Consider the following 24,343-nt stretch of genomic DNA (forward strand, 5'->3'; position numbering starts at 1 on the left):
ACCTATACTTGCTGAGAAACCCTGCACAGGCTACTCTGTGACTGACCTAGTTTCTACACTTTTTAAGGGCTATTTAAACAAAAAATATTTTTTTAAAAGGCAACACATTCCTACTTTTTTTCTGAAATAATCCACAGCATAGAATATTGGCTGAAAAGAGAAGAGCCCAGAAGAAAGAGGAGTACAAAAGCATGCCTGCTTGTCTGTGTTCAACACAAAGAACATTAAATGAAAACAACTGGCACGCCGCCAAATTCCTATACAGGCAAAGAGATTCAAATAAATTGATTTCACGCATCACACTGACCTGGGATCAGTGAGCAGCGGTACAATACACTCACTGCTCCATGTGGGGCAAAGCCCATTAGCGTTATCAGAGCCACAGTACATTACCAAGGGGGGGGGTGAAGAGAGAGAACCCAAACTTAAGGGGAGGGGCGGGGGGGAAGAAAAAAAAAAAAATCGCTTTGAGAAAGGAACTATCAGCTTCAGCTTGGTTTCAGTTTACTAATAAATATCATACTATCATACTGTATCATACTGAGAGCTCGTCCTCTGCTCACCTCAAAGGTTTCAAAGATCGTATTTTCAAATTAAAATAAATACTAATGTCACACACTCCCCTTACATTCTACTTTTAACACAGTTGTTCTCAAACTCCGTTATTTTTTGTAAATTTCCTCCCTTCCCCATCCGCCAGCGTTTTATATAGATTATGGGTTATTTTCTTTGTACTTCAAAAGCTGGATTCCTGCCCAGGATATTCTTACTGGCTCAGAAAGTAAGCTGGAGAAATCAGCCACCGCTCCCAACTGGTCCAAATCAACCCGACCTCCAGAGAAAACCACCTTATTTGCAGGGCAGCAACAAGCAGGGTCCCGGTTCCCTTTGCGGAGTTACCCTGGCACGCTCCAGGCATTCTCTCCAAAACAGCGTATTTCGAATTTCACTTTCTTATGACGTGTGAAGTAACCCGTGTGTGCCATGGAGTCTCTCCTTGTCATCCCGGCTTTGTTTTTCATTAAGATCTCTCACACTCCAATCACGAGCAACGCCAGCAAAGCCACAGGTGTGCGCCACATGAACAGATGAAAATCTTATTGTGAGCTGTGTAATGATAATTCACTGCCTATAATACACTCGTCCCCTTTTGCATCTGTTATATGTTAGAAAGGGGATTTATTATTTCAGTTGTACTCTTTAAGATACATCGGTAAGCAAACAATTGTTTTGAGGATAAAAAAGGAAACCAAGAAAAGACAACTTTGCAACAGCAAACGATGGATGAGGATGCTCAAAAGAGATCACGAAAGCATAAGCAGGTATTCTAATGCTACAAGAGGCCACTGCCTCAAGGAGACAACAGACTCAAACACCTTTTATTTTGCCTTTTATGCCATTTTGGTTTCAAATAGCAAGTCGAATCTTCTTGGGCACAGTAAAATCCATATTAAGTTAAGCTATAAGAGTGTTGGCCTCCTCCCTAATCACTCATCCAAATTTCAATTTGGAGCTTCTTGGCCATTTAAAACTAAAATTTTTGAACATGTGACAAACACATTCAACCACACGTAGGTACCTTACCCAGTCACCTCATTTCAAGTAAGTGTCAAAATTGGAATGCCCAAAGATCTAAAAATTGCTAACCACCACTAATCACTCTCTTTTATAAAGAGCTACAAAGCATTTTTGGATTATCATCATCGCCGAGGTGAAAACTATACAACATCGTTAACTCTGTATATAGAGAGGATGTGTTTGTTTTGGCGTAAGGTTACACTGACAGAAGGGCACGGGAAAGGGAATCATTTCGTACACAGCAACTGCACAATGGTAGAGATGTGCCTGCACCCAGGTGATACAGGCAGCCGCACCTGCCCGGTGGCTAACAAGACAGATAACGTGCTGTTCCTTCCAATTTATGACTATTTCAGTAGTACAACCAGATCATTTGGACTTTATGAAGATGAAGCTGATTTCAGTCATATTAATTCCCCCTTTCTATAAAAACGAGTAGTATTAGAAAACATGTCTACCTCCTAAGTTGTAGGAAATTTCCATTATCTTACGCGTGATCTGACAGCAATAAACCACAATAAGCTTCCCGCTAGTATACCAGCTCTACATGCCTCAGGCATGAAATCTTTACCTTTACATTTATTTTTTTTTTTAATCCTTTATGAAGAGCCATATGGCAAAAAGAAACCAACCAACAACCACCTGTACAGGGTACACTTGCACTTTGAAAAATAGATTGTAGACAGGAAAAAGGAGAATTAGTCAGAAGCTATACACTGCTAAATTAGAAAAATAAAAATGCAAGAAGAAACCCTGCCAGGATTATTCATTCTTTTCCAGTGCTGCCCGCATACAGCAAAGTCCCAGAGAAGCATTTATTTGTTTTAAACTGAGCTAAGAACTCAAATAAGAATGCAAATTAATTTCTAATAGGGTTTAATTTCTTAAAAGTATGTTCACACTGGTGCACAAAACCGGGCGATGTGCTGAGCCTCCTCCTGGCTCTCTCAGCTGAGCTGCATCTCCTTTCCACACCCCACAGACAGGGCAGCGTGGGCCGTGGTGTCTCAGGTGGGGAGATGGGTGACATGACCAAGGCCTCGCTGCCTTCAAAAATCACTGGAGCGCAGCCTAGAAAACTCAGACGCTGTTCATTTTATTTTGGTATTGTACTCTATCAAAGTTATGTCATAGGCTAAATGGTCCAACACTGAGGAAGAAAGTATTAGAGTGTTGGAAAGCACTTAAAAGCAGTTTAGTAGTTTCTTGCCATTTAGACACACCATTTTAGGAGAAAAAATGTAGTTACAGTAGAGACAGGAATGACTGTCATAGGTTATCCAGAAAGTTTGTTCTGCCATAGCAGATTTACTTTTCCAGTATGGTAAAAATCTTTGCACACAAGAAGCAGAAATATCCATTCTCAATATAATCTCGATCAAATTTATCGCAGATTGTCCATGCAGTAAGTTTACCAGAGGCATCCAATAAATTACAAACACAACCATTTTGCCAATGTGGTTACAACTGTCCCTTAACCTGGTTGCAAATACTGTTCCAATTCTGAAAACTGATCTTTATTATTTTCACAGCCCAGCCAAGTAACATTTACATGCCACATAACGAGCACCTATGTCATCAAAAACATTAAAAGAAAAAAAACCAACACAGTTAAAAATGACACATATGTGTATTTTTAAGCTAAGGAATATTTTAGAGAAGTCATCACCGATGGATTTTATTGGCATTGCTCTACTCTTTCTCAGTGATATTAAAATGAATACACCACCTTCATTGATTTAGACAGACTCTTCAGAGGCTAAAGGGAAAGTTTTCTCTTTTAATTACAGTTTACAGGGCAAGGTACAGTCATTTAAAATAACTTCTAAAAGGTAAGCACATTAAAAAAAATCAAATATTTTTCTGTTCCTTACCTTGACAAAATTCAAAGTTCCCTTTTTTCCGGCAGTCACCTATCACTAAACTCAGTGCTCTCCAAGTGTTTCTTTTGACAGATATCATTCTCCACCAATCGCTCTGCTAATTTCCTCTTTCCTTTTCTGACTGGGACAGATATTATGCTCACCAGCCCAGAGATCAATCTTTTCTATTGACAACAACAAATGAAAGAAAAAAAAAAAAAAAAAAAAAGAAGCACATATCACAGCCAGTTTGAAGCACCACACCCCTTCATTTGCATGACAATAGCATTCTTTTAAATAAAAAGCAAAGACAGAAATGCTATCATTCTAAATTAGTTACTCACGTTCTCTTAGTTAATATAAGGCAGTACTCTAAAACTGTACTAATTCTTCGACAAAGGCTGTTTCATAAGTTGCTCATTTAAAACAGTTGACATATAGAGGGCAACAAACTAAGGGCAGCCTGTATTCTATCATGAAAACACCTTTTAGATAATTCTGTAAAAATGTCTGGGTTTCAATACATGCATATAATATAAAATATTACATACTTTACCTGGTTCAACAGAAGCTCTAGAGAATCATTTATTAAACGAACATGGTTACCAAAAATAGAGACCTTGCAGTTACACATCGCTGTACTAATTTGGCTTTGTAAGTCATACCAGCAAACACATTTAAACAAAGGTAGATAAAAAAGCTATTGACATATTTACAAATCATCCTCCCACTTTTGAAAAGGCAATTTCCCTCCCACTCCAACACATACAAAAACTGTTTATTTGGGTTACACAGATGCTTTGTCATTCATATGAGTCTGTATTACAGCGTTGTCAGATTTTCCAAGACATTAATATGGTTTTCAGGGGTTCATAATTATGTCAAGGCAGAAAGATTTTCAGAGCCAGGCACACACAGTTACGTACATGCTTCAATCTGCATCCACTATTTGGGTATTTTGGGACATAACATTAAGCATGCATAAGGATCTGGTCGCAGCTGCATGCACCTAGTGGAGAACCCAGCCCCAGCCCTCCCCTGGACTAGATCTTATTGCAAAAAAATGTATCGCCCAAGGGCATCTGCAAAAGATGACATTTGTGTTTGTGCTAGAAATTGCAGTCTTTCCCGCAAACAAGCACCCTCCTCAAACCAAAACAAAGCTTCCCAAGTTAAAGTTAAGGTTACAGAACAAAGAAGTTCACCGCTCAAGTCCTTTCTTTCCTGTGTTCGTGGTGGGACGTTTCCCCGCAGCCCTGACACAAGCCAAAATCCTATTGATTTCAGTGAAAACGTGGGGCGCGTAACGACTGCAGGACTCTACTTAGGATTTGGCAACTGCAAATCTTTCAACATGACACAACTGCCTTTGGCATTTGGAAAATAATCTCAAAAATGTGGTTAAGACTCCCCAACTTGAGCGCAATAATTACTTTTCTAAACTGATTTTTATTTTGTATGAAATTCTCTAGTTGTCACCATGTTCTTATATAAGCAATAAATTTACCTTTCAGTGGTGCCTAATCATGAATTGTGTATTTTTCAATTGTTTGGACTTTTGCATAACACTTTACTTTTCCATAAATGCATACAACATTCCCTAAATTGTTATTGTTTGATCTGATTTTTATGGCCATAAACTCATGCCCCTACCAAAACTGAAGAATCCTCCGCTGACCAAGTAGGCCTATTAACTTCACTGAAATCATTTAAACATTAAGTTTTCTACTGAGTGACGATAGCGCAATCTGGTTGAAATATGGACTTACAGTGGAACATTAAATTAACATCATATTTTGGATTCAGAATTACACACAGCAGCCATCTGTAAGATGTATTCATGTTTTGCTAACCTTTACTAATTTGGCCACTAGAAAAAATTATTATCAAATACGTTAAATTATACATAACCATTCTATATTTGTGTCTGCTGAATAGCAGACTCCTTTTTCATGTCTGGTAAAAAATTTTTAAACCTCTTACTGTAAAAAAGTTCTTGCTCCAAAAAAAAAAAAAAAGCACCCATCTGTCATCCACTTCACAATGAAGACATCACTTTAACTTACTACTCTTCCTTTGTTTCAGCCCCACGTTCATTTTCTCTACATGCCACATTTTCCAAAGTGATGGATGCATTCTGCTATGCCGGTTCTACGTTAATCTCCTTTTTCAAATTTATTTTTGCCTCCTGAATTGTAAACTGCTGCTGTTGTTCAAATGCAAAATTGTCTAAAGTCTGAACTTCACTGAAAGTAGAATGCCTCAAACAATTTGTAGTCTTACAAGAGTGTTATAAAAAAGGATCAACATGTTGTATTACCATGGAAATTTTGAAAAACATACTTTCCCAAACAAATATTACTTTTTCTCAATGGTATGAAGTAATGAAAACCACATGTGTAAATCTGCGATCCGTGCAGTAGTTCAAGCTGCAGCTAATAGAAAATACAGAGAGTGAACTCTGCCATATAAAGGATTCTTGTTACAGAAATATAATGTGAAAACCAGATGCAGACAGAAAACCTTAATCACAGATGGGAATGTAATCACTGGCATACAGAATACTTTTTTGATCAATCTCAACCATATGAGAAATGTATTTATTTTCTAAGGAATGCAATAACTCGGGAGAGTCTTCTATTTGAATTCAGTTAACCTCATATTCATAGCGCTTTTATCTTATATGCGGAGAGAAGGGGGATATAACCTGAGCCAAGATTTTTAGAAGAGCCATTGGCTCTGGCAAATCATTCTTGTATCAGCTTATCTTTCAAGGAATTAATAGGATGTAAAGACTACAAATATCAGGGTCAGCCTCAAAAGAAATCAGCCATTTTTGCACTTCCTAGTTACTGCCAGAAATCCCTTCATCACCTAAGCACTTCCCTGGTTTAATTTTGCCTTTAATATGTGGTTCTTCAGAAATACAAAGCCAAGAGCAGCACACTGTTGCGCTGAAGTTCTGCAAATCAGAACTGGAGTCCTACACCAAAGAACCTCCTTACTACTTTATAAAACCCGAAGGGTCATTGGTTCAAAACCCGAGTTTAATTTGGGCTTCCTTCTAACTGCTGGGAGTGCCGGTGAACACCCTCCACTCACGCAGCTCATGGGTGACAGCGGGGAACAAAGGACCTCAGCACACTGCAGCCACACAGTTACATCAAGCGTCTCAAGGCGGATTGCCTTCTACCAACCACCCAGACCAAGGCAGAAGCAAGATAAATCCTGCCAGTTTTCATTGCTGGTAACATTTCTGCTCAGCTTTTGAGAGACAGATATACTACAGCAATAGTGAACTCCTCATGCAAAATATGGAAAGTGCCATTAAGATCTGAAAATTAGGTTCAGAATTCAGGTCATCGATATGCTACCAGCAGGACCTACCTACGCGCAGCATCTTGAAGCAACCACTCCTACAGTTTACCAGCCCGTTCACGTAAGAGTTTCATTTGCCTAAATGAGTTTTACAGCTGGTGATTGAACTGGACTGCTATGTTAGGCTGCAATATTTAAAAAAGCTTATGCTAGGAAACCATACTTAAGAAAGAGAAAGCATTCAGAGATGACAGATCTCCAGGCTGCTGGGCAGCAGCAGTGGCAGTGTACCTCCTGATCCCTGCTGCACCCTCCTCCTGGAGGTACTTGCTTTACCCAAGGGTATAGCAGCTCTTTACATAGCACCGGCTGCTGTCACAGTTCACAACTGAGCTTCTTAAGGTAACCCAAAGTTGGTATTCATTTATTTAATAGTACTAAATAAAATAAACTGCAATGATTTGGTATCTGTTACACCAGAGGGGAGAGGGAATGCCAAAAACTTTTGATGGGCACAGGGTAGGCAGATTCTGCCTCTCAAAGCCTCTCAGTTCTATTACCATCATCCTATTTTAGGTATCTCCAGTACGGGGACACAGTTTCTTCAGGACCCTGCCACAGGACTTCCAGCAATGGCTCATCACAGGTGTTCATCGGTCTAATTCTGCTAAAGTTCCTGGAAATGCGCTTCCTTAATTGAATGCCTGTATGCTAAGTGAAATCTGAAGTCAACTACTTGCTTTTTCCCTCCTATGTTAACAACTTGAAAACTACCTGATGAAAATACTTTGATTCCAGTACTGCAACAGAAGATTTTTCAACCATCTTATCTCTTCTGCCATTTAACTTCAAATTTCTGAGACTCCAGCACCGAGAGAGAGTGCAGAAGTCAACATTTAATACTAAAGTAATACAGGCTGGATATGCTTGTCTTATTTCTAAACAAGCGTGCCTAGATTCATAATAAACTTTGGCCAGATATATATTTTAATTTGCATGTTTTTCAAATAGCATCATCATTGTGTGTGTAGAGTGCTAAAAATGGAGTGAAATCTTCCAGCTGTAAAACAGTTCCACGTGACAAAACAGAGAGAGATCGTGAAAACTCCTGCTTTGTGTCATGTGTGAGCATGTCTGCTTGTGTCTTTTTTTTCCTCTCATCTAATTTCATCTGCGAGAGACTGTCCCTAGAGGACAACAGAAGAGAGAACCAATTATATCCAGAGGTTGGTTTCTCCAAAATGAAGGCATCTGTTCCATGCCAACGACTTCCACATGGAAGAAAAACAGAACTTTGAAGGCATCTGTGTTCATGGTTGACAGTCGCAGATCTTAGGGTCTACTGTAATTGCCCAGCTGCAAACATGATTTGGTTGCTGCTGTTGTCAGCTGATCTCCTTGCACTGAAAAGAAGGCAGCTTAAATAGCAAATAGCTGGATAAAAATCAGATATTCTTACAGAATACTGACACCTTTTCCCTTCTGAAAGAGGTATTTTTCCTGGTAAAACGGGTTTGATGGAAGTAAATTGCAAAGTGTTTTTTAAAATAACATTTTACAAAATATTCTGCTTTAAAAAACGCTATTCTTTAAATATCATGAAGTCCAAGCACAGTATGCTCATTATTTGTTAGTATTTCAGGCTGATATTTTATAAGAGTGACTCATAAACCAGTATGATTCACCAGCCACATAATCCTGCAGCCCACCTGATTTAGGCAAGTAGTCTCAGTAAAACCAAGAGTACACCTGAGCAGAAGCTCCAAGTTTTCATCCAAAACGCATATGGCAGGTAAATAACCAGTATGGGATTTATTGCTCAGCTCACGTCACTTCCAGTGTGAGCGGATACCTTCCAAAAGACACTTAAAAGCAACATTACAGGTAGGTCAAAACCTGGCTTTCAGCATTGGGTGCAACACTCGCAGCGGGACACTCAGCAATGCCACGCGCCTTCACCGTTACAAATCCAAGCAAAGTTAACCCAAAGCACCCAAAGCAGCAAGACCCCAACTGATTTTCCAAAGCACAGAACCGAGTGCGATTGGATCCAAGTGGATCCACCGAGTGGATCCAAGAATACTGATGGCACAGTTGCCACAAAGACAATTAAAACGTGACTGGCCTATGCAGAAAATGCATTTACATTCCCAGTCCTCCACCCACCAGACAAAAGCGGATCATAGTTTCCAGAAATATTTCAGGCACCTCGTGGGGTTTTGTAGTTTTCTTACCCAGGACTTTTATTGCTAGCTTAAAAGAAATAAGGTGCTGTATGTTAGGAGAATATCTTTTACTTTTTTTTTTTACTCGAATTCTTTGTTGTGCTGCCGGATTCCAGCTGCAATCCTAAACACGCTCTGCAGTCGCGGCGCTCAGCCCTTCCCGCCAGGTAGCCACACAGCCTAGGAAGGACAGTAAGGATTCCTAGGCAGTTTCCCTTGCCTGGCACATACCTCAAATTATCGTGAACGCGTGAAGTAGTGAACCTGGGGGGGACACAGGCAGCCTGGCGCTTCCTGACCACTCCTAAATTGCCTCCAGGAAGGATAAGAGTCCGGAGCGAGGACAATTAACCAGCCACCTGCTTCCTGTGACCTCCTGGGGAGCAGACACCCACTGAGGACTTGCAATGTCACTGAGGTCCTGCCCATCCTTCTCTTCCTAGAGAAGCTACGGGATAATAAAAACAATAGTGGCCAATAATAGCTCTGTAAGAGGAAAAATTTAGTCCTGAACTTTAAAAAAAAAAATTAACACCTAAACCTGTCATGAATTTCATGGGAAGAGAATGCAACCAATAAATCTCAGAACCTGGAAGGGAAATTTAACATTGATCCATTCTTTAAAACTACTGTAGCTGTTATTTACTGTAGCAGTATACTCCTCTGGAAATTTTTGGAGCAGGCAGATGGCTTAAGTACAGCTTAACACATCTCTTGGAATACGGAAGTTGAGAATCCCGGTCCCATGGACTCAATGGGAACCTCTGAGAATATTATTACTGAAGGAACAGACTTCTTTTTCTCCATAATACGGAATTCTTCATCAGGTAAGTGTATTATTTACAATTCAAAGTGAATGACTTGCTTTACATCAAGACTAGCTAGCCCACTTAACCTTACATAAGATCATGTCATTATGGCCATATCTGGATCTAAGTCTCAGAATAGTTCCAGCAAAGAAAGTATTGTTAGGATCACAGACATGAGACAGAAGTGCGGGAAGCCTGAAGGTCCAGATCCTTAGACTGGTGTTTTGACAAAAGAAACACCATTTTCAGTAGAACTGAGCATGTGAATACCATGGAAGATCTGAGCTCTGGTACTTTAATTCAACGTTTACAAGCTTTGCTGACCCATGGAGTTGCATTAATTTATCAGGTGAACATGAAATACACATAACATTCAGAAACCAAGAGAGGCTATTCTGTTCAGTATGATGGAGAAACTACGCGAGGCTATTCTGTTCAGCATGATGGTTTTCTTGCTCATCTGCAGCATGCTTTAATACAGGTTGCAGTGTGCTTTTCCAGCATTAAGTGGTTTGCCAACAAGCTTTAAAAATAATAAATAGTACAGCCATGAAACAGCTTTTGCTTAATGGTTCCTAGAACTCGGTGACTTCACTCACTAAAACCCTTTCTATGACATTACCCTTAAATACTTCTAGCAATGCCACCATTAAAATAAAATTAAAAAATCATCCTGGCACGATGATCCATTGATAGCACACCCACAGCTGCCATTATCCCTAAATTTGTTGGCAGCTTTCTATGGCATCACTACGCTTTAATGGCTCTGGCAACAAACCCCACCTGGACATCACTGAAAGCACTCCTTTGGAGCACTCTTCCCAAATAACCTTTGCAGCAGTATCATTTTTTCCCCTTTGTTGCATCCTAATCATATAACTTTCTGGCAATAGCCTCACCCTCTCTCGCTGTCAAAGCCTGAGCTGGTCTTGGGCAGTTCTCTTCTTGACCTTGTCTTGCGCACATGTGATTCACTGTTGGGATGAATTTTCCAACAGAATTTAGGGCAATATCTTTGCTGCTCAGGTGGGGTGTTCACTTGCATCCCAGCTTTAAAATTCATTGTATTCCGTCCTAGTAATACAATGTGGCCAAACCAATGGGGAAGCAAAGCATAGGTACAAAACCCTATATAGTTTGATGCTTCGTAACAGAGGTGTTAAAACTTGGGGCTACCAGAAGCCACACAGAGATTTACCCAACATACCACACAGCCTGTCATGACAGCATGAAGAACCAGCATCCTGATACTGCCATTATAGAACTAAACAAAAAAAAAAAAAAAAAAAGAAAAACAACAGAAAATGTATTCTAGAAAATAAATAATTATGGAAAAAAGTAGAGAAGTTTTGGGGCTGATTGTGGTATTTTGCCCAAGTTATTTAAAACGACACCTGAGCCACAACAGAAAGGGGCACCTGTGTGGTCATCATCAGAAATCGAAAAAATGTAGTCAATAGGTCTCCAAATAAAAGGAATCACAAAATAAAATGGCTACTGGTAATGACTACTACTTACGCAAATTGCATATTAATATCCAACAAGGCCTCCCAGAGCTACAAAAGTAACTACAGTCTTGTACAATTTGTGATGGTCACGCAGCCATCTCCCCAGATGCTTGTCAACATTCCTGGCTTTTACTCATTTCATCAACATGGCTTTTCATAAAGAATATCTATTTTATTATAAGCTAGTGCCTGCCAGTAAGTGCAGATTAATTCCACTCCACTAGGTGGAGTCTTCTGTCTTCCCAGACAGCAACCTAATTTCCCAAAGAATCTACCACCCTCCATGAACTCTAGATGATACTTAACCTTATTATAAGCCTCACAGACTACCTGTCTTGATAGATGGAGAAGTGGCAATGAATCAAACGCCTTCTTGAAACGATTAAAGAAATCATGAACTATCCCATGAAGATCCCATGTCGGTATGTGACAATATGGGATCATTCAGGAATACTGTTGCTGTACAGTTCTGTACAACACAACCGTGCTTTTATGGTGACTAAATTCAACAAATAATACTGAGTAAAAAAAGGTATCACTTAAATAAGTCGCCATATCACACACGCCCCAAAACCAGATATAAACAAAACCAAGTTGCTGAACTTCTTTTAAATTCTTTGTGTGTATTCAGAAATATTTTTAATATCGAGGATGCCCTTCCTTTCCAGGCATCCCAAAATGTGCTATAGAAAATGAAATGGAGCATGAAAGGATTTCTTTCCATATTCACATTTCCATTCACAGCCACTGGAGTTAAATATGGCAACTATTCAATAGGAACAGCAAAACTGCATGCAGCGTTTTTGGCAAAGAATAAGAAAAACAGAGCACTCCCATGAATGTGCTCAGAAAATGCAGATAAGAAAATCTGGATACCCTACACACTACACCCCAACCCCTACGAAAAGTACCAAAAAATCCCGTGACCAAAGCAAGAAGCCCCTTGGTTTAAAAGCTCTTCAGGCAGATGGCATCTCCACTGCAACAGAGCGTTTGCTGGGCGGTATTTGCCAGCGGAAAGCTCCACGGAGGCGCCGAGCACCAAGCACCAACGCGAGGTTCCTCCAGGTCAGCCAAGGTAGGGCCTGCTCAGCGCCGCTCCTGCTGCCGGCAGATATCACCCGCTATTTACGGCTACAGACATTGTGCCCCCATCGGCCACGTTTTTTGTAATATTTACTTCTCGTACATATGTCTATAACTATGTATACGTCCCACAGAAGGTGAGGTTTAACAGGGTTAGCTTTGTTGGGGAAAAGAAGGTTTGGAGGAAAAGAAACAACTTTCACGTTTGGAAGATTTGAATCTAGTGACTGTCACGGGATGTAAACACTCTTCTGGGGAGGGAGGCTTTTTGTTGTGTTTCAGGAGTGCACAGAGTTTTGGATAAAATATGTATAAATAATCATCCCTCTGTCATTCAACATAAATTTATGCACGTGTGTGCACACAGTTATGTTTGAGAATACAAACTATAAAGTAGACATGCCACAGACTTCTAGACAACCTACCACAAGGCCGAATCTCACACAAAATCCATTCTATATTTAAATTTCAGTTTATTGAATTTTAATTATTGCCGATCTGTAGATCATTTTGAGGAAAATCCCTCAGGTCAAAAGCTTACAAATCCAATTGCAAAACCAAACAGAAGCATCAGCAAGGCCCTTTCCCATACAGACACCTGCCAAAAAAATGGAGTTCCTGACTCCTAGATTACAATCCAACAGCTAAAACCCATTCTAATATTAAAACCAGGTAATTTTCTATGTTGAAATAAAGAAGTAAAAGCTCTCATTTTATTCCGCACATATTTACTCAGGTTGTGCACACAGGGCTCTATAGGTCTAAGAGTGTTATCGCTTATTCATTTAGATCCTTATTTATAAAATTAACACACACATACCCTTTTCATTAGATTTTTTTAATTAAAAAGCAATAATGTTATTTTCTCTGGAGATGCCTCTGAGAAAATTTGTGCTTTACCAACACTGCGTTTTCCAGGTTCATAAAACTCACTTGGGTTAGCAGCGTCACAGCAGCGAATGTTTTTGTATATATACATTCAAATCTGATTTAATAATGTCATTTAACCACAGGAAAAGTTACTCCAAAAGCCCCATTAACTAAAACATCCTTGATGAGCCTAAACTTAAGATTTGCAGGTATAGCAGGAATGAAATAAGCCCAAGAATGTTCTGTCATACTATAAACATCCTTTACTTTGCACAAGGTCCTCAGTAGTAGGTAAAGCTGTATTGTTGCAATGAGGAAGCAGTCACTCGTCATTTTAAGATACAAGCATAGTTTATTAATAAAATTATTTTAAATGTACGAGTTAAATCCTTTTACCAACATAGTGACATTCAGCTATCCAGTTCCATTTTTACAGTCCAAATAGATATGGTGCTAATTGCATAATGCCATTTTATCTGCTGAAGATAAAAGTGCCGATAAACAAAAATGCACATTAGGCAGGAGATTTTTCAGAATATATTTTTTTTTAAATAACCCACTTGCATTAACAAAAGATTGCAATGGCTTCCAAATTATAGGGTGTTATTTTTAGTGGAAGTAGTTCAATATTCATATTGGAGCAGATGTAGCAGTTTAACAAAACAGCTCTTCAAATCCTGCACAAATTGAAAACAGGAAAACTGATTGCATTTTCTCTTATCACTTTCCTTTTCTGAATTGACACTTTTGGTCTTCTGAAAATTTACACATGGCTTTCATCTCAACAGCACCTGCTGATCAAACAGAAACCTAACATTTTCATGAAAATGGTATAAAGGACTAGTTTTCTTTTTACCATCTTAAAGGGCATCAGCAGTCCACTTGATGGCAACAATTGCTGAGTAGATGGCACACTCAGAATACATTCTATATTTTCATTACACTTACTTTTAAAAAATGAGTTAAATCACTAGTGGCTCTTTCATATTAGCTCTTTGTCTGCTTTAAATTAATTTCAATCTCTATCTCTGCCTAACCCTGATGGGTTTCATTCTACAGTCAGCTAGATTTAGAGAACATCTGAAAGCCTTTGAAATAATAAGGCATGTTGTATATTCTGCAGCCACTGGTTCTTCTTTATATATGCATTTATATGCAACCATATACATTAATATATACAATCATGCATACACATACTACATCTCTTCTTACAGTGCTTATACTAAGGAAAAAATGTGTATACATATCATTCTGCAATATTCTCACTGCATTGAATTCCCTGAGCAGTCCTGATAGAACACGTTGACAGGGGAGAAACCCAAAGTGTATTTATTTATTTTAAAGTTGTTCTTTGTTTCCTTTGCAATCTTCAAACTGGGAGAAGTACTAGCAGGTGCTCTGGAGCTTGAGCATCAAGACTGGGTTGAGATGCTGCCACTGGCAAACACGATGAGCATGCAAACAACACAACCAGAAGCGCTTGGGCTCTTGCAAAAGTTTAAGGTATCAAGTCATGTATATAAAATATGATACATAAGTACCTTGTTATCCTGTCTGCTGCTGAGCCTGTAAACTCTGAAGCACAGCAGCAGGTAACAAGGACCATCTTCCCTTGTACATAATTCTAGGTGTAATTAAAGATACTCCTGAAATCTGCTATGTGTCAGCTGCTTAACTGATGGAGCCCCAACCCCTCTGAAGTATTCCGCTGCCATCCATTACCATTCTGCTTCAGTGATAAGGTAACCTGAAGGCAGAGATGACATACAGTAATATATGTGCCACTCCAGACAGTTGGTTCGTGAATTTCAGCGTTTCATCATGCTCACTGAGGCAATTGCAAACCTGAAATGTCAATATGTTCAGTCAATGGAAGTAAAATAATGGGGCTCTATTGTCTTACCCTATCGATCCGCTGCTGTCAACAAGAATACATGCCCCTCTGGCTTTAAACAATTTTTAATTAGGCTTTTAGTTACCGGATCGTATCTATATATCTATTTGTGCAAACATTTGACAAAATGAAACGGCAATATAAATATTTCAAACTTTTAAATATATTTTAAAGGTAATTGTTTAATGTGGCTTTAAGAAATGATCGCTGATAAAGCCCTTTGCTAAGGCAGTGTGTGCACACACTTAGCACGCAAGTCATCTTAATCTGGTGAGAACCGAAAAAACACCATCGAAAGTCCAAAACGCCAAGACAAAAAAAAAAGCAGCGCCACTTTTCCTAAAGCCGTCCCGCTGTCAACCTCTGCGGGGATTTTGGAAGCCAGGAGCCTCCACCGAAACCGCCCCAGCACGGACCGGGTGCCCGCCGGCCCGCTGCTGTCAGCGCCGCTCCCGGGAGGGGCCCCGGCCCGACAGCGCCCGCACGTCCCGTCACCTCGGCCCCGGCCCGGGGACTCTCCCGCCGCACCGGCCCGCTCTCCCCCACCCCCGTCCCGTGAAACACCCCGACAAGCCGCTCTCCTCCTCCCTCGGCTGTGTTAAAGCGGGGTCCCTCAGCAACCTATTGTTCTCCGGCCACCTCCTCCCGGGCCGCGGCGAGCTCGGCAGGCAAGACCCCCCCGCCGGTCCCCTCAGCGCGGCCCGGGGGCGGGGGGAGGCAGCGCCCAGGCCGCGGCCTCCCCGGGCACAACAAAAGGCAGATCCCTTCTCCCGGCCGGCTAATCTCTGCCCGTAAATCCCCCGCCCGCTACGGGGGAGAGATAAGAGGTTACATCTTCACTTCTCCCCGCTCGTATCGACTTGCGCAGCGCCAAGGGAGCCGGGCGGAGGGCCGGGCAGCGGGGGGCGGCGAGGGGTGTCCCCCCGCCCGCCTCTCCCCGAACCGCGGGTGGAGATTACCTTCCGGCGGCGGGAGGGAGGGAGGCGCCGGCGCGGCCCGGGCTTTGTGCGCCGGGAGCGCACCTCGCAGCTTATCTGCGGCGCAAGGACGGCGCACCGCGCCTCCCTGGCCCTGCCGGCGCGGGGGGAGCGGGACGGCGGCGTGCATCGGGGCGATTACGGTATCAGCGCGGCCCAGATGGAGGCCGGAGGATGCACGGTGGGTGTGAGGGAGCGGGGCTGGGGCGGCCCGGGGTCCCCGGGGAGGCCGCGCCCGGCGTGAGGGGAGGCGCCACCTCCGCGCCGCCCGCCGGGTGAGAAGGCGGCGGCTCCCCGTGTGCCGCGGGCCGTGCTCGGCCCCGACCTCGGGCGGGGATCCGGCCCGGCGCTGCCCCTGGAAGTTGCCCGAAGACCCCTCCGGAGTGAGGAGCCTGCCAGAGACACGGGGCAGCGCAGTGCTGGCCGCCCCGCCCGAGGTCGCCTCCGTTTTCACCAAGGTGACGTCCCTGCGGCTGCCGTCAGCCCGGCTCCCGCCTCACGAACCACACCTGTGTCCTGCACAGGGCACGGCGGCTCCCGGCCCAGGACCCTGCCCCAGCACACGCCGCACCCGCGCCCGGTTTGGCCAAGTCCTGACCCGACACGCTCAGCCCTGCCAGTGGCAGAAGAGCCTGAAGACAACACAACTGCTGTGAACCAGAGGATAAACGATAACCCAGAGTAGGTCCCTACACTTAACAGTTCAGGTTTTGAGAGAACAGAGGCTTCGTTTTGATGGGATTCATCAAAGAGAGTTATCATGAGGTACAGGGAGGAGAGGCAGCCGAGCAGCCTGGCCTGCCCAGCACAAGCGCAGGCAGCAGAACGGCTGCACCAGCACCAGGTTCTCAAGGGAACTCTGTGCACCCAGGTTTTAAAGTTTTTAAAATGTTTTCCCTAGGAATCAACACTTATTTGTAAAGGAAACGCGTTTCCCTGGCACATCTGCAGAGGAGCACCATGAAGGCTGGGATGAGGACAATGACGGCACACTGGAGTGAGACAGGCATTGTTCAGTGCAGAACTCCTTCCAAAAATCACTCGGCCAAGATAGCGGGTTTTGCCACAAGAAAAGAAATAAAGGGAATTTGACACATAATACAAAGTGAAAACCAGAACTTAGGTGGGGGAAGGGTGTGTGTGAAAATCGTGTCACTGCAATGAATGTCAGATAAAAAGGGGTCTGTCACAAATCCTCCACTAATCCAATAATGCGAGAACCTCTTGGTATCACTGAGACACAGCACAAGGTATTTCTTTCTGGTTTTCATAAACCACTCTATATGTTTAGCCTCAGAAAGACAGCAATTTGGCAAGTTATTGTATGACAAAAACAGGACTTTGATTTTTCATTAAAGGCAAACTGATTTTCACATGTCAAATTTACTTTGCATTTCTCAGCAGGTATTTTTACCCTGAAGAAGGGCCACTTCTCCCTCAACTTCCTCCAGTTGTCAGTTGTGTGACAACCATATTTAGAGGTAATCAGGCAGGTCATATTACAAAAGTTAGTCAACTCATTTGAAATCTTAGCCCTTAAACTTAATGGTATGTTATATGCGTTTCTAAAAAAAAAAAAAAATTAATTAGTTCAACCTGCAAGGTACCACAGAGGCTTCTCTCTGCATATATTCTTTCAAAATATTACAAATGAGGGATTGCTCTTTTTAGAGATTTTTATTATGGATTTTTTCCTTGGAATGTATTTATAATGCCATGAACTAATTTAGGATTCATCAGATTCTCATCTTGCAGAGCCACAATGTGTATCGTATGTACATTGGCCATTCCAACAGGCAGTTTTACTACTCGAATCACAATTCTCTAAAGAAAAACTACTCGAGAATCCTTTCTAATGTAAACAGTTTACTGCAAAAACACTCACATTTAAAAACAAAGCAACGTGTGTTAATAAAATAAATACAATCAGTAGAAATGTGTAACAGAAGTGGCGTTCCATAAGCACAGCTGTCTCAAAGTCCAAGCTGGAGGCTAGAAATCTTAATTTCAACTGACTCTCTCTTAATAATGGGTTACCTTCCTATAAAGCAGAAAGTCCATCTGCCCCAGGCAGATAAGTTTTGAAGCATTAAAACAAATAAAAATCTAACATTTTCTTTCTTGCATTGAATATGTGAATTCTAGTGTGCTATAATGTGAGAATTCCAACATATGACCATTATGGCATAATACCTCATAGCTCAGCTTGTCATTACTTCACTTGTAATTCTTATGTTAATTATGTTCATAATTACTATAAACAGATGTGGTAGAAATTCATGTGACCTTTTACTGCAGAATGCATTTCTCAGTCTTTCCACTTTATTTTAGTAATGTACTGTTAAAACCAGAGGAAAGTATTCCTGACGCACTCTACATGTATGTGTTTACGTACTTAGCATGAAACCATTTCTACCTCATATTTCAGCCAAAGGACCACCTATATACCAGTATATTGACAGGAAAGTGATGGTAACTGAGAAGTCTCATACCCTGAAACATACCCCTAAAAGACTGTTCTTTCAGTTAACCTTTTTGACTAAACCTAGCTAAGGCCACCACTGAAGTCTAAGACTTAAATAGAGCACTGCATTTTTATTCAGCACCTTTGTTAATGCAGCAGTATCCTGCTTTACAACTCCAAGTACATGAGAGCCATACAGCAATTTATTTTACTCACAGCCCAACTATCACCGTCTGTACACAAAACACATTTACGATAAAATCACTATGGATTTCATTAAGAGAAAGCCTACTCGAATTTCATTTCTTTGGACCTAATCTATAATTAGTGTGGACAGACAGGTGCAAACCCTTCTCCTCTACAGATGGCTACTGGAAATGGTGCAAAATAGCTCCTTCTGTTTAAACAACACACAGATAACCTGCTCTGCTGTTATCACTTACAATTACCTCCATTATACTGAACTAATGTTTACTTTAATAAAATGTCCACTGTTCTCTAAATGTTATTTGGAAACTCTCATATCAATGGCAGGAAAAAAAAAATGGAAGTCAATGTCTTTCAGATGAAAATATTTCAGAGAGGAAAAAAAAGCCATTTAAAAGACAGGATATTTTTACTTTGATTTTACATCTGCTGATCATTTTTCTTTATCCACAAAACCACAGAGTATACTACTTCCTGACGTATTTATGCTACCATATAATAAACTAACCCAGTTTATAGTAAATAATAACAGGATAACTGTGAATCTGAAGCAGTTCTTTAAAAAGGAACTCCATGTGGGAAAAAGAGGCCCTTTACATTGAAAGTTCAGGTTTTAAACTAACTCTTTTAGATCTTTCACATGAAAGAAGGTGAAGAAACTGAAATCTGGAAGCCAACGTTTTAAGAATTTACACTCATACCACTTATGCTAAATTCAGAGTCAGTTTAAGCTTTTATAAATATTGTAGGTTGCTACTAAAGGCTGTATGAAAAAGCAGGCTGCTACTAACTACATGGACCAAAGTTTTATAATGTATTCAGATTTAAAATAATTTTCACAGTTCTTTAGCTAAGCCATGAGAAATAACCCCTTCACAACAGCAAATTCACGTTTTATTTCAGCTGATAAGACTTCTTGATCTCTGCATGACAGCAGAAGTTTCTACAGAACAAAGAACAAGATCTTCTCCCCACCCCCCCTAAAAAATCTGAAGCTCCTGCAATAGCAACATACTAATATCCTTATTCAATTAGCTAAAGATTTAACAGTAATGGACTGTGGCAAGTGGATTTCAAAGATGAAAATGACAATTGCAAGCCCTTTCTCCCATCACTCCCAATGCAAATGCTGCAGATGCCTGTTTCACCCAAAGTGTCTGGCAAGGAGCAGTTTGCAGTCTGCACAGTACCTCAGTGAAGTGAGCTTCGCATTCAACGCCTGTCGTCTGAAGTTCATTTCAGGGAAGTGAGAAACAGGATTTGACAGGGAAGAATGTCCTGAACTGACTAGCCACTGACCAGCACTCCAGGTGGAGCTATTTTTCTCCCTTTTATTCTATAAACAATACTTCCAGTATAAAACTCCATGTGCATGCAGGCATATGTAGTGTTAAGCGTATACAGATGAGAGACACCGTGTGATGTTTTACTGGTCCACTATTCAGGCACGAAACGAGTTAACGTTAAGGTGGTCAAAAATGGTAGAAGGCAATGTTTTACTTAAAAAGATTTTGGAAACTATTTAAAAGCTCAAAGCCTTTGAAGAAAAACAACTTGAGCAGCAGTTGCCAGGAAGCAGTGACCTAACACTGCTGTCTGCATTCCATTACAAACAGAATGGTTCTTGTCTCCTACAGCATGCTCTCAGCTCAGGAACCCAGCCGCTCACCCTCCTGCTAAGGCAGGGCCCAAGAAGAAGTCCTGCCATCTCCCGTGCGCCTCGCCTGGCTTCAGCCTGCCAGGGACATCAACAGATTTAAGGGTGGGTTGGGTTTTCGGTGGAGTCTGTGGGTTTTCTTGCACTGATACGTGGTTGCACTTCCCATGGCAGCAAAGAAAAATGATGCATGAATTGAAAGTAGTAGCAGTGATATTGAAGGTTCAGATATGATAAAACTGACCTTAGAAAAGTTATCAATTGTAAAGTGTAACTTCCCAATTAAAAACCTTTACAGCGAGTCTGCAGCTCATCTCATGCCTAACAAAGCCTTTATCAAGTTTGTAGTTTCATAGACTGTCTAGTTATGAACAAGCCATATTCAGATCTTTTTCCTAGTTATTTTTTCTATTGATGGAGAGCCACAGAAACACCTAGTGCTAAAACCAGGACGTATAAACAAGATAGACTAACTTTTTTAACAGTCAGCCGAGCTGAAGGAAATTCCCTGATCATATTGGATTTCCTAAGGAAATCAGCCCAGAATAAACTGAATGAGGTTTTCAGACTTCCCATGGAAAGGTCAAGCATCAGCTTCAACAGCCATTAGAAACCAGTTTCAATCCTCTCAGCTATCCAGACTCACTAGACCGTTAACAGAAAAGCAGAACAGAAAACCTGGACAATATACTTCAAATCTAAAAATGTCTCTCACGCCTTGCATCAAACTACAGTTAACAAAGTTGGTTATGTAAACTTCCCATTTCATCTTTCAGGATGCAGAAATGAAGAAGGAAATGTAAGTCTACAAGGGTATAATTAAATAGATTATATTCACCCTTAGCCCCAACATATTGTGTTTACAAATACAATAATTATGTTTCTAGCTACATGTCAAAAGAAAATATTTTCTAAGTCCTTCAAAAAGCATGCAAGCGTTTCTGTAAGTAGGAAATAAGTCAAAACAGATTAGTAGACTAAAAATGGGGGGGGGGGGGATGGGAAAAAAATCCTGCTTTGGTCAGCAACTCGGACCACCATCAGGGGATAAATCAATTTGCAGCAGCTGTGGACAGCCATTTAAGTCTGGGGCCTGAACAGATTAATTAGGGGAAGCGATGTTAAAAGTTAAAGGGGTCAGCGTTACATTAAGCACACGAATATTTGCTCGAGCAAACGCTTGGCTGTACATACCGAGACTCAGAAGACATCCTTTTAGTTAGTCAGGGCCATGCCTATAGCCAAAGGCTTGGCTCTCGCCGTGTTCCCATGGACAGCGCGGCCGCTCCCGCCGTTGCTTTCCCGAGGTGTGTTTTACCTGCCCCTGCCCAGCCCCTGCCGCGTCGCGCCTGTCACCGCCGCCCTGCGCTGCCCGCGCAGGCAGCGTGCAGCCCCGCACCGCGCACCACCCGAGCGCACCTTGGGGACGCGCCCTCCAGCCCTGCCGCGCCTGGCGACGGGGAACTCGAGCGGCTCCTTAGGGAGGATTCGCTACCAGGGGCTCAGCGGATCGTGGTTCGCATCTGAACGATCCGCAAGCGGGAGCCGCCGGCTCCGGGGCGGTACTACCAGGAGGCTGCAAGAGACAGTTCCTTTCCGGGCTGTGATTTAGGGCAAGGCAGAGGTAGGAGGGGGTGACTGGCAGAGCCTGCTGCGGATCTGGAGATGGAGGGCTGCTCTACCAGAGAAACCCGAGCGGGTTGGAGGCGGCTGGTCCCCACCGCAGCGGTGGGGGGAAGCTGCCGGCTGCGTCCCGCCGGGCCGGGCTCCGGTGCTCCAGGCTGCAACTTGGGGGGCAGGCGGGGGAGGCTGCCTCGGCGCCTCTTACCTTCCCCATCCTTCCTTCAACTTCTCAGTGAACTGAAGGAAGCAACATTTTAGCTCCTGCTTGGAGCAAGAGGGATTTTAGAGCTGCGTCCGATTAGGTACTTTCAGTTTCTCTCTAACATTTACGAGAGTAGAGTACAGTAACAACACGGATATTTCTCCATAAATTAACGTGTAATGGAGTCACGGGTGCCCCAGCCAGGGTCGGAAGTCCTTCCCTACCCTAAACCAAATTTTAGGCCAATCTCGCAACTTTGGCACTAACAAAAGGACTCGAACTCGTCAAAAGTCAAAGGCTCGTCCAAATGACCGGGAGTATGGTTTTCATCCTTCCAATCTCTCTTATCGATGGTGTATTATGAACTTACGGAATCAAACCATTCAGCTCAGCTAGACGAGATGACACAATTACATTGTATTGCAGTTTTGGAAATCAAATCCCTCACGTTACCCTATCGTTTTAGGAGAAGAGATACTTGCAAGATCGCCGTGCAGCTAAAGACGACATGCACCGCCTGAAATATTTCTTGCAAAATAGCCTGAAGTGATGTTGCCAGTACTACGTAAACCGGTGATCGTAGTGAAACAAACAAACAAAAAATCCCACCAGAAATACTTCAGACACTACGACTCACATTGGCTAGCTCTAATCTGGAGAGAGAGGAGGCAGGGGAGAAAAAAGAAAAAAAAAAAGGCAAGTCCTAAATCAAGACAGAAATCCTACGCTATGGAAGAATATATGCTTCGAAGGATTATTTAAAAAACAGACAAACAAACAAAACACCACTGGGTGGTTCGATTTCTGGGCTCTTGAGAAATATTCAGGGTGCGACTCTGTGAGCCGGGGACAGCGGGTTAGAGCTGCATGCAGGGCTAACCCTGCCCGGACACAGCGGCAGCCCCGGTCCGCTTGGGTTAGTTACAGCCGCGGGAGCCCCTCGGAGCCCGAGAGCCCTACGGGAAAGCGGAGAGCGAAGGAAAAAGGGGCTCCCCCCGCCCCAGCGCGCCCTACCCTGCCCGCGCCCCGTACTCACACTGCAGAGGACCGGAGATTCCCACCATTCGCCACGGGCTGCGAGCTGCAAATAAAAGTTCCCGTCCTGCTCGGGGGAGAGCCGGCAGCCCAGGCTGCTGGAGGGGCGAGGGGGTGGGAAAGGGGAGAGCAGCGCAGCTCGGCTTCCCTTCCCAGTCCAGATGATCCACGTCCACAAAAGTCAAAACGAGCGGAGGAGAAACTCCAGCTGCTCTTCCCCCCACCCTCTCTCTCGCTCTCTTTTTTTTTTTTTTTTAAAGGAGGATCAGCTCGAGTGAGACTACTGGTTCCACAGGAAAGGACAAGAACCAAAAATAAAGCAAAGTCTCCAAGTCGAAATAGTTAATGCCCAGGTCCTTCTCTTGCTGCCGCCGCCGCCGCCGCAGACAAACGTGATATGGAGCGCAGGGAGCGGCCGCTGTCAGTGGCGGGGTCTGTGCCTGTTCCCGGGCAGCGGACGCATAGCTCTGCCCCCGGCGGAGCCGAGCCGGTGCCGTGCCGTGCCGTGCCGAGCCGGGCCGGGCCGCCCGCCCCAGGCTGCGCTGCTTTCCGCGCCGCTCTCCGCGCTGCTTCCGCGCTGCTCTCCGCGCCGCTCCGCCCGGCTCCCCCGCTAGCACGCACCTCGCGAGGCAGGCAGCATACTGCCGGCAGCCGGCCCGGCCCCGCTACCCAGGTGCAGGGGGGGAGGGCTTAAAGCAGTGGGAGGTGATAGAGGTAGGAGACATCTGTGTCGTGAGGAGGTTAGTGGGGGTCAAGTATATGTTAACAATAGGCGAGCGCGGTCCCTCTCGGGCAGCCTGCCTACTCTTTCTTTCTTTCGCTCGCTTTTACTGGGTGGACATCTAACTTGCTCCCTAAGGATGCCTCCCCGGCTTTAAGAGTCCAGACTGCCCTGCAGTAACCCAAGACAAACACTTTCTCTAGCCATCTGGAGAGCTCCTGGCTGCTCTGCCTGTGTCTCATCACTGTGTGAAGAGACAGCAGTGCTAGAAATCAAGCCACTCTCAGATCTACTCTCTAATCCCCTT

The 24,343-nt window shown here is 43.0% G+C and overlaps 1 protein-coding gene across 3 annotated transcripts in view; it reads right to left on the reverse strand.

Annotated features, from left to right (window-relative positions):
* Nucleotides 1-24,079, reverse strand: part of RUNX1T1 (RUNX1 partner transcriptional co-repressor 1) — a 114,325-nt gene extending 90,246 nt beyond the window's left edge. The window contains exons 1-2 of one of the 3 annotated variants that reach the window (XM_065627763.1): nucleotides 23,317-24,079; nucleotides 3,453-3,625 (exon numbers count right to left, since the gene is read on the reverse strand). In XM_065627763.1, coding sequence (XP_065483835.1) covers nucleotides 3,453-3,540 — 88 coding nt within the window. In that variant the 5' untranslated portion in view covers nucleotides 3,541-3,625; nucleotides 23,317-24,079. Of the gene's footprint in view, nucleotides 1-3,452; nucleotides 3,626-21,649; nucleotides 21,843-23,316 lie in introns of those variants that run through there. The other 2 variants (XM_065627764.1, XM_065627765.1) reach the window with 2 other exon arrangements.
* Between the last annotated feature and the right edge of the window lie 264 nt (nucleotides 24,080-24,343).

This window comes from Caloenas nicobarica, chromosome 2, assembly GCF_036013445.1.
Source record: "Caloenas nicobarica isolate bCalNic1 chromosome 2, bCalNic1.hap1, whole genome shotgun sequence".
In the NCBI taxonomy this organism is placed as follows: Eukaryota; Metazoa; Chordata; class Aves; order Columbiformes; family Columbidae; genus Caloenas; species Caloenas nicobarica.